This window comes from Cicer arietinum, chromosome 8 (genome assembly GCF_000331145.2).
Source record: "Cicer arietinum cultivar CDC Frontier isolate Library 1 chromosome 8, Cicar.CDCFrontier_v2.0, whole genome shotgun sequence".
NCBI classification, from domain to species: domain Eukaryota; kingdom Viridiplantae; phylum Streptophyta; class Magnoliopsida; order Fabales; family Fabaceae; genus Cicer; species Cicer arietinum.
In genome coordinates, this window is record NC_021167.2 from 9,613,351 (window position 1) to 9,624,765 (window position 11,415).

An 11,415-nucleotide genomic window follows, 5' to 3' on the forward strand; every position below is an offset into this window, starting at 1 on the left:
GTTTGTTTTTATGATTTATGTACCCACAGACCCGCAAACCTAACTGGCGTAACATATATATTTTTATTTTTATTCTTTTTTTTTACTATTGATGTATAGTTAAAATTTAGTTGTTGAACTATATTTGAGAATTTATTGTTAATTTAATTAATGTAAGTGTTTTGTTGTGTTTGTGGATATATTTTAAGTATTGAATAATGTATTGCGATATAATTTTATTATTTTTTAAATATTTAAATTTCGTTACATTTTTTAAATTAAAATAAAATATTTCTTTTACTTTCCACAAACTAACCTAACTCAACTCACTCGTAATCAGGCTGGTTTGATTTGGATTTGATGGAAAAATAATGGGGTGAGAGCTCAACCATACCCGTGTATATCCCTAATAATTAGGGGTATTTTTATAAAAAAACATAAATGCATGTTTAATTTTATAAAAAAAAAGTCTTGTATTATACGGGAAAACAAAAATTAAAAGTCTTATAATTTCATATAGTCACACCGAGAGGTAGATATAAATGCATTCACTATGCAAGAGTATTAGCAACCACATTTCTTTTTCTCTCACTGAACTTCACATGTAAGTTTTAATACATAGAGGACAACATAACTCTACCATCTTCAATAAATGCATCAAACTCGAACATTTCATCCTTTGGATAATTTATTCCTTGAGCTATACAAGCTTCAAATCCACTTCAAAAATTACATTTTTAATAGTCTGCTTTTTTTTGACAAATTATATTATGCTTCATTAATATCAACAAAATTGCTTAAGGAAGCCAAAAAAATCCCACTTTCATGAATATTCATCTTTGTGGAACACCACACATTTTGGCTATTAAAAAAAAACATCCTCATTTCGAGGGCACATAACAATACCAATAAAAATCTATCATTGAAAAAAAAAAATTGATGTTGTACTTGACAAATATTGGTGGTCGTTTGTGCCACCTTGTTATTTCATGACATGGAATTGAATGAGTACATCCAAAATTCTATGATTTCTAATAAATCATATTGACTAAAGAACCATAAACCATGCACATTTGATTTGCTAAGCTAGATGAGACAACATATTAAAAACAATCCTTAAAGCTTGTAGAAGTTGATCTTAGTCGCTCCGTCAACTAGGATAGTATATTTCAGCAAGTAATACTCTTTGGACAAGCTACAAAAAATGCCAAAAACTCTCACTACTATAAAAGCATTTGCAATCAAATTGTCGAGAGAGATTTAATTTGTAAACCACTTGTCACTTATTTTTATTTCTATTTATAATGACCGACTTACCAACCGATTCATAAAGATTTCTAATATGATCTCGAGCTCTAAAACATAATGTGAACTATGGGAGTAAGTGCTATACATCTCTATCGTATCATTTAAATCTAGTTAGACATAACTTTAGACATTGAAAGACACATTTTACGGATTTGAGTGATAATTTTATTAAAATTTTGAAAAGTAAAAACAATCAAAGAATTGAAAACAAAAATACCAATTCAAATACACTCTTAGAATTTAGTTTTATCCTCCTAAATTCAATTATATTACCCAAATCATATTTTGAATGCAACTCATAATATCATTTTGGTTAAAACCATCTCAATTGCCTTGACTAACATTTAAGAGGCCTATAATTTTTTCGGTTATAATTTTTTCAGGTGTACCTTGAGAGTCCAAAGAGTACCAATATAATTTTTCTTTGAATAAATGTTGTATATCATGTCGTAAAACGATTTCAATATTAATTACTCTCTCCTTCTCAAAATATATAAGAAAAAAATGAATGTGTCAATCTAAATAGATCCAATTTTTTGTTTATATTTCAGAGCAAATGATGTACAACTTTTTATCAAAGAAAACTAGTGATAGGATTGGACAAGAAAAAAATCACATGATTGATATAAATCTATAAATATATAAATGTGAAGTCAAAATTCTCTCATTTTATAGATACCACAAACAATTCTTACAACTTTTAAAGAGATTAAAATCAAAAAGATAATTACATGAACCAACGATAATAGTTACAAATTTTATGTGAACTAAAAGTAAATTATGGATTTAACTCTTGTTGATTATCATTTTACACAATACTAATTAATGACGACTGAAATGGATTTTATTTTATTGTATTACTTGCATATTGCATGAGTATACTAGTACTATTCTATCCTAGTTAAAGTGCTTACTATTGTGATAATTGAATTAAATAAAAATGGAATGTAGTGTGTTATCTTTTTGTTTGTGCATGATATTTATCGCCCGTGTCCACAAGATAAAACGACCTTAACAATAAGAACAGATATGGGTCCTCTTTGTAGGGATGAGAGTTCCAATCAATCACTAAAATAATGTTAACCAAGATTGATTGAAGACTAAGAAGTCGACGGGTCAATTTGTTGCAACTTGGTGCCAGCACTGCCTATGTCTTATCATATTTTTTGGCAAACGCTATGTTTTATTGTATCCTTAATCTTTATCTTTAATTAATCTTGATGCATATCTTTTATTTTTATATAATATTATATATAAAGTAAAGTGGTCTGATATATTTTAGTAGCGAACGTGTATAATGCGTTTCATTGTAGAAATTCTCAAAATAAAAAACTTAGCAATAATAACTATGAGAATATTAAAAAAAGAACCGTTTTATGCAATTCTTATGGCAATAGGAGTTTACCGACATGTTTGTCGTCCAAATTAACTAAGAATAAAATTGCAATATTAAATATTAATAATATCTATATTTTTTATGGACTGGACAAGTATTCAAAATAAAGAGAACCAACAACAGCTTAAGATGAAGTGTTTATGAGTCTATTGCATTTTAGGAAGATGCAGCCCAATACATATAAAAATGTGACACTCAACTCAGATAATTCATCTTTGTACGAACAATAGAGTGGCGTTCGTGCATCCAATCACTCAGACCATGAAGTGCGTTTGTGCACCTAGTGAGTCCTAAAAACCACTAAGGCACCACTTCAGAGGTTTTTCAACTCTTAGAGGAAATACAAAATGTGGCTATTCCGGACACTTCAGGGACATTGTCATTGACTCCTATAACGGGACGATAGACTCTCACAATCACATTTCAACCTTTCAAACTCAAATGTTCATAAGTAGAGCAGATGATTCGTGGAGCTGCAAAAAATTTGCTGGAACTTTGAAAAACGTGGCGCACAAGTGGATTGTATCAATCGTCAATTTTGATGATTTGTGTACTAAGTTTGTGGCTCAGATTGCTACAAACAGTGAAAAATCTTTCATGGTGGCTGATTTATTCGATGTTCAGTTGAGAACCACTGAATCGTTGAAAAGTTACCTGACCAGGTTCAATAGCACGACGTTGAAAGTAGTAGAGCCTAATGAAGAGATATTCATCATGGCTTTTAAGAAAGGATTGCATACAGAAGACGTGAACAATGAATGAAATCAGGATGAAGGCTGTAAGAAGTATAAGAGGTGGCAAGGGAGAAGGGCATTATGGATGTCCAAACATGTGGATGACCCCCCAAGAGGGGAGAAGGAGATTTGACCAACTTTAGAGGGTAGAACTCAAAAGATCTAACAATGAAATCAAGTTCAGTCGAAGGCAATGGTGCGAAGTCTTTACTCCCCAAAACAGACGACACGCCTACATACTCAAGAATGTTTGACACACTCAGCTGATCAAGAGAGGAGGATTCTGGCAATGGTGTGAATACCACATAACCCAGAGTCATAGTACGGAACTTTGTCAAACTTTGAAGACACGCATAGAAAAGTTAAGGCAGGGGACACTTGAACTTGAAAAGAAAAAATATTAACAATTATTTACATTACTTAACATTTTTTTATATGCTAAATCAACAAATATAACTACTGATAAATCTTGTGACATAAAAAAAAATCACGCGACATCATATTCTTTATTATAGCATTACAAATATTTTTTAGTTTTTATAAGATTTTAAAATTAATTTGTATCAATGTAAAAAATTTCTGACTTTTGATCCCTACAGTGTTTTTCGTCAATAATTTTAATATTTACTATTAAATCAACTCATATACACATTTTAGATTTTGAAAAACATATTTAAAACAAATATAAACATCTCCTGACAAAAAATTAATTAAATATACATTTTTAAATGTCAAAAATTAAAAAACCAAAAGAGGACCTAAAATTGAATTTTGAGCTCGTATTAAACAGATACTTCTATTATAACACATAATGTATATATGCAAATTTTGGAAGCTTTCTAACGAAGCTTCCCTTCAAGCTAAATCGTTCTTCAACTAGTATATGATTTGGTTTAAAACATCTAATTTGTATATAGAAATTGAAACCGAAATGGTTGAACGGATTTAATAATTCTTACATGGTTGAATATGGCTGAACAAACTAAGTTTTTTAAATGATACAAATCAACACATTTCCATCCTTATGCTAAAGCTGTGATTCAACACATCAAAAAACTTAGTATAAAAAACTATTCAAATTTTCAAGTTAGGCTTCAAAAATTTAGTTTAATACTATAACAATCCATCTGTATTAATTAGTTATTTGGCAGCTCAGGTATTATTTTACCACAAAAATGTGTGCTGAAAAGAAGCATCAGCCTCATCAGCACTCTATTCGAACAGCGCCGCTCTCCGACTTAACAAACTTCGGCTTCCTTACTACTTGTTCTAAGCATTGGATAACATCTCCAATTTGGAAATCAGACCAATTACTGATAACAAGTCCACACTCATTTCCCTTCTTCACAGAATCCACATCCTGCTTCTCCCTCTTAAGAGATGTACAAAGTCCTTCAAACACCACTTCACCACTCCTTAGAAGCCTCATGGTTGCTGATCTGTTCACAAAACCATCAACAACCTTACAACCAGCTATTTTCACGTCAGGTCCCTTAGATTTGCTCCCTTTCACTTCAAAGATATTCAGCACTTCTGCTTGCCCAGCTACCTGCGTCTCAGAAGTACCTGGGGCCTTCTCTATGATCAAACTGGCTATGTCTTCCAGTAAGTGGTAAATCACGCGGTGCAGAATTATCTACAATCAAACCAAACAGATATATCAAATAGAAATCAAAATTTCCAATCACAATATAGTTTAATGAGTAAATCACCAATTTAGTTTTGAAATAGTAGAACTTTGTCAACTTAGTCCCTAAAATTACTATTATATACCAAAATAGTCCACGAATTTGAAAATCTTCAAGTCTTTGTAGACCAGTCAATTTAATCCCTAAAATTTTCTGGCAAGATATAATGTGATTGAAATTTTTAAAATTTCGGGATCATTTTGAAATTCCGTTAATTTCAGAGACTGAGTTAACTTAGAATTTTAGGGACTAAATTAGTTATTCATTCATAACTAAATATAGGAATAAGCTTGAAAATACCTTGATACTAGCACGAGTTGCTGCCTGGCTAAGAGAAATAGGTGGACTCTTGACATTGAATCCAACTATGCATGCACCGCAAGCCTGTGCTAGGTCCACATCAGATTGAGAAAGAGGCCCCACGCCAACATGGACAATATTCACAGAAACCTAGCAATGAAAATATTGAATGGTTATTGTATAGAAACAAATAATAAAATATTTGTAAAACAGCACTAAACTTTTGAATACACGATAACTACAGTATGCCAGGTCTACCACAGCTGAGCACACATGTATGACATGCCCAGTAATAATCATTACAAGAAAACCATTCCAAATTGCCCTGGATATATTGTCAATGATTAACTGGAGTTATATTTTTCTGTAATGGAGGGGAATTGGAGCCAATTATGAATATATATTTTTTATACAGACTACGACCAAGTAAACTTTTCGCATCTCATTTTTATCAAGAAACCATTATTAAATGGATCACATGATGGCATAAATAACTTTTCATATATTTTATACTGACTACGTCCAAGTAAACTTTTCATGTCATTTTTATCAAGAAACCATTATAAATCTTTAATTATTAAATGGATCAGATGATGGCATAAATAACTATTAGTATATCAAATAATAGAACATTTCTGGTTGTATGGAAAACATTTCATCCAAAACCTCTTAATCCGGTTGACTAATTCCCATGAAGATTTCAATTTATATTTCTAAGCATTTGGACAAAGCACAAACCACGTTATTGTGACACAAATTTAAATTATTAGGACTTGAAAGATAAAAAACAGCAAAAATTGAACACCTAAGGCTAATCACTTGATAAAAAAGTTCAACACAAAAGGCAAAAAGGTTAAGCTCTTACATTCAGGTTGATCAGTGTTTTTCATCAAATATCACTAACACTTGTGTTTAAAACCTAAACTGTTAAATTTTTACTTGTAATTGACCACTGATTTCCAATTGATACAAAATCTGTTGATCAGTGTTTTTCATCAAATATCACTAACACTTGTCTTTAAAACCTAAACTGTTAAATTTTTACTTGTAACTGACCACTGATTTCCAATTGATACAAAATCTGTTGAGAAGGCCTTCCACGCCATCACTTTGTGTGGGTGAGCATGTATGTGTACGCAAAAAGAAAAGTTAAGTATGTTATTATAAACATCACTTACCTGAGGACTATTTAAAGTTGTCAATGCATCTGTTACGGCTTGAACAGTTCCCTGAACATCTGCTTTTACAATTACTGGCATTTCAACCCTCAGTGGAACCCCCTCAGAATCATCTGAAGTAGTTGGCGTATCTAGCACCATCTTGTTCCTAAGCCTGTCCTCTTCAAATTTCTTTTTCCTACCAGAACTAAGCATTCTAGCTCTCTCCTCAGAATGAACAACAATGACATCATCACCAGCCATAGGCAGCCCTCGAAGCCCTTCAATCTCAACAGGCATTGCAGGAGTTGCGCGTTGAGTTAACCTCCCCGCTGTATCTTTAATAGCCCTTATTCTTCCCCACTGTGACCCTATAACCACATGCTGTCCACAAACTAGAGTCCCTGCCTTAACTATAGTAGTCACCAATGGACCTCGTCCTTTGTCAAGTCTTGCTTCAACCACATATGCTTGAGCAGGCCCATCAAATCGTGCTTTAAGATCCATCATATCAGCCTGAAGGAGTACAGCTACCTCTAGGTTATCCAGTCCAGTCTTTTTAATCGCTGAAACTTCAACAACCTGAATATCCCCACCCATTTCCTCCAGCAGCAAGCCCTCAGAAGCGAGCTGTAGTTTTACTTTTTCAGGATTTGCACCTGGTTTATCACATTTATTGATTGCAACTACAATTGGTACATTGGCTGCTTTTGCATGGGATACGGCTTCAAGTGTTTGGGGCATTACACCATCATCTGCAGCAACAACTAGCACTACTATATCTGTGACTGCTGCACCTCTCGCCCGCATCGCGCTAAATGCAGCATGACCAGGAGTGTCAAGAAATGTGATTGATGCTCCTGATGACATGCCCACCACAAAGGCACCTAGATGCTGAGTAATGCCACCAGCCTCCTTGGCTGCCACTGACGTTAGACGCAGGGCATCAAGAAGGGAAGTTTTTCCGTGATCAACATGACCCATCACTGTTACAACTGCAGGACGTGGTAAAAGTTCTGCACCTTCAGTTGAATGTAACCTCTTAACATTGACGCCAACCTCCTGCAACAGCAATGGACCAATTAAGTGAAAGAAAAAGTTATCGACATACAGAAACCTAAAAATGTATCATGTAGAAAGAAAGAAAAAAAGGCCAGGGGGGGAAATTGGAGGGTGGTGGAGAATACCCAGGTATAATAATGCTTCATTGATGAATTGAAACTAAAATATTTACCCAGACCTACCATACCAACCAAGACTTTAGGCCTAGTCTTATCGATTACTTATCTGCCCTTTATTTTCCTATGCATATTGTGCATTTAAACAGATTTGGAGATGCCCAAAATTTCCCAAAGCCGCTAATTTCAGGAAAAATATATCTCAAACTCCATTGATTTCCATCAAAACCATGCTTGCAGACAGACTTTATTCAAAACAACTAAAGAAAATTAGTAAATATAACTTCGAATCCTATATGCTCCAAGTGAAGAAGAATAAATAAAATATGAGCAAAATATATTTTTTCTAACAAGTAGTCATTTACAAATGGGGAAAACTGACAAACAAGTATTGGAATCAAAAGAAGGTACTGGTTTCCTATATTCACTGATTTAACATCATTTGTGACTAAGAAGGATATACCATTGCAGCAAGCTCGGCAATATCCATACTGAGAGGCTCAAACTCTGATTCAATCTTTTCACCAACATTTGTGAGAATATCTTGCAAAGAAGATACTGATTTCCCGGTACGCTTTGCCAGTTCAACAAGGGCCATGCCTTCAAATATTTCTATCGTTTTATTGGGATTAGATTTGGTTTTTGTGACGTTACGTGGGACATATGGAGCTTCCACAGGAGGCTGATTTCTACTGTCTCTTCTCACATACTTCTCCTTCTTTGGGGTCTTCAAACCATATTGCCCATCACTTCTTGCCCAGAATTGTGAGCTAGCGTGGAAACACCTACCAAAGTAAACAAAACTAATTACCTCTACCTTCTGTTTTTACAATTAACCGGCTTTTTACATATATTATGACAAGTACCAAATCTCCAGGCAGTCCACATTTTCAACTCACATCACTTCTTTCTTCAACCACACAAATTTTAACGTTGGCATTTTCATCTACAGCCAAAAGAGGCTTGAAAAATTCAGAAGATTATTTATAATAGTATCATTAGCATACAACTAAACCCGACCCAATCTTCCACCGATGTAGTACACCCTATCAACTCACAGAGAAGTATATCAATTAAGGCTTCTTAAAAATGTCTGCATCCCTCTATGTACAATATAATGAATATCATAAGTGAACTCACTCATATCCCTATTCACCATGCATAGGCCGAACGATGCTATCAACCTTAAAACTACCTACAATTGTAATGTTACAAATGGTTCATTTAAAATTTGAGAATATCTCACCGTATTCCACATTCTTTAGTCCCACTGCTAAAACAAGCCGCACCCAGATACGAGTGATTGATTAAATCTGCATTGGGTGGTTTAAAGTATGTGTAAGTACAATACAATACAGTATACAAGTTTAGGAAATGAAACATTATATGCATAAATCATGTCAATTACCAGGCATGCATCTTGCTGATGCATAAACAGATTGTTCAGCAAATATAGATGCAAAATTTGACCCTGCCAAATGCCTACATGATGTTGTAGCCAAAGCTCTGGTAAAATTCATATATATTCTCTGCATTCAGGTAATGAAAAGGACATGATGAGAAACCTAGTGAGCTATATCATATATGACACTAATTATTACGGGAAAAGTAAAACTATCTGCAACCTGGACAATTGTCTTATTTTAAATAATTTATATTGAAAGGAGCTTGTGCTTATAATAGAAGTCAACTCACCTTCTTTCCAAGCAAGAGCCACGCCATTCATAAGCTTACAACTGCAGATTTAGGCCAAATGAAAATTATTTACAAAAAATATAGAGGGAAAGTCATGGGAGTACTAAAGAAATCATTAATGGTAGACTTATTTATCAGGCGGTGACAAACCAACAACAACAAAATCCATTCTAATGTTTCAGATTGTATGCTAAAAATATCTCTTAAGTTCCAGCCCATAAACGAGTTACGATGAAGAAGACAAAGGAATACCCAATGATAATACTTTAAATAAATAAAGAGGGCTAAAAGCACTATACATTATAGATTTTTCATGTAACTGACATTTTCCTTGGTTTGAAACCAGTTCAATCGCATATAGCAGACAATAGCAATTTGTTAAAATTCTGCTAAGCAACACTTCTATAGCCACTATTTGATAATATTTTGAATTAAATAGTGTATCACTGAACAATAGCAATTGGTTAGAATTCCGCTATGCCATAGCACTAAAGCTGCTATTTAACAACCCTTTTTGACACTTCAAATATTGTTTAAAATTCAAATCAAATATGAAAAAACTATTAAAAAGAAAGTGAAAGCTGCCAATATTGTTTAAACAGTGCCCTAATTTGTCAATCAGAAGTTCACTTTCTTTATATGCTAAGGTTATCTAGATAAATAGTATTAACAATCTAACTGCTAAATTTCACACATTACACCTATGTTGTTAATGGCACAGCTATGGCGCGCAATCATGGTGCGGTGCGGAGTTCGCCTGAGACGCCATTCTCAGGTGCGTTTCCGCCTTTTGCTGTCGCGGCTGCAAATCGCACTGGAATCGCATCCTCGCGCGCTAGTAAAGAGCAGAATGAAAATCCGAAAAATAACAACAGAAAAAAATAAAGGAAAACCTGAACCGAATTTCTCACTGTTTGTGGTGGCCGACAACCAGCTCCGCCTGCGTTTTCCGGCCAGCTTTTGCTTTTTACGCGAAAGCTGAATTCAGTGCGACACCAACTCGTATTAACTTTTTGTTGGTATCGATCAAACTTCAACACAGCGATAAAGCACGTGGATTCAAATCTGTGTTTAGGGTTTAAATTGTTAAAATATGTGTTTCAGTGTTTATCTGTTTATTTTCGTTAATTCCATTCCATCTGTTTGTTTATTTTTGATTTGGACGGGTGTCTTGTTTATTTATTTATTTTTTGGAAAATGTTCTCATTACTTTTTTACCTCAAATATAATGAAATTTCTATTTGTTATTAAAATAAAAATTTAATTAATAATTATTTATATCGATAATTTTATAAGTAAGTATGATATAAGTCAAATATTACTAATAATTTAGAGATTGTGATTTGTGAGTGATTGACATTGTCAATATTATATTGATTGTGTGTATATTAAATTTTAATATAAAAAATGCATTTTTTTACAAGAAAATAAAACATGCACATAAATAAAAATATTTTTCGTATCAAATCAAATATTATATTTAGTTTAAGGTAATTATCACTAATAAATTTTTTCTAATTAATTTTTTATATTTAAGATAATTACAATATTTGAATAATTGTTCATCATATTATGATAGATTAATCTGATTAATACTTAGTTCTCATCATTAATTATTTGTATTCGTTTATTTTTATTTGTTCATAATAACTATTGTTAATAAAAAAAATACAATAATAATCTTGTGACTATCCTAACACTCATAGTTATCATTTAAATGTTTCACAATCCTTCGATCTCAAATCTTATTTACACTTATATTTCTCACAATTTTCTTTATGCTCACATTGTCTCTTCTCCCTTTCTCTTCACAACTAATCACATGTTAAGAGTTTTTGTTGCATCAACTTTATCATTCTCTTGACCCCCCCTAATATTCCTTTATGACATTATTTAACAAGTACAAAAAGTAACATATTCCTTTAAATGTTTCACAATCCTTATATATATATATATATATATATATATATATATATATTA

The 11,415-nt window shown here is 32.8% G+C and overlaps 1 protein-coding gene across 2 annotated transcripts; it reads right to left on the minus strand.

Annotated features, from left to right (window-relative positions):
- Positions 1–4,331: 4,331 nt before the first annotated feature.
- Positions 4,332–10,582, minus strand: LOC101497134 (uncharacterized). Of its 2 annotated transcripts, none has more exons than XM_004509722.4 (8): positions 10,347–10,582; positions 9,436–9,476; positions 9,149–9,269; positions 8,987–9,053; positions 8,204–8,525; positions 6,584–7,624; positions 5,406–5,555; positions 4,332–5,053 (listed from the first exon to the last, which is right to left on the minus strand). In XM_004509722.4, the coding sequence occupies exons 2-8, from the start codon at positions 9,460–9,462 to the stop codon at positions 4,622–4,624; spliced, it is 2,160 nt and encodes a 719-aa protein (XP_004509779.1). In that variant the 5' UTR covers positions 9,463–9,476; positions 10,347–10,582; the 3' UTR covers positions 4,332–4,621. The 2 variants fall into 2 exon arrangements, with proteins under 2 accessions (XP_004509779.1, XP_004509778.1); XM_004509721.4 differs by having other exon boundaries at positions 10,329–10,582.
- Positions 10,583–11,415: the final 833 nt, after the last annotated feature.

Coding starts and splice junctions, on each gene's coding strand:
- LOC101497134 (XM_004509722.4), bottom strand. CDS start 9,462: ATGGCGTGGCTCTTGCTTGGAAAGAAG. Junction 9,054..9,148: donor ATCAGCAAGATGCATGCCTG/GTAATTGACATG, acceptor CACCCAATGCAG/ATTTAATCAATCACTCGTAT. Junction 5,054..5,405: donor CAACTCGTGCTAGTATCAAG/GTATTTTCAAGC, acceptor GTTTGATTGTAG/ATAATTCTGCACCGCGTGAT.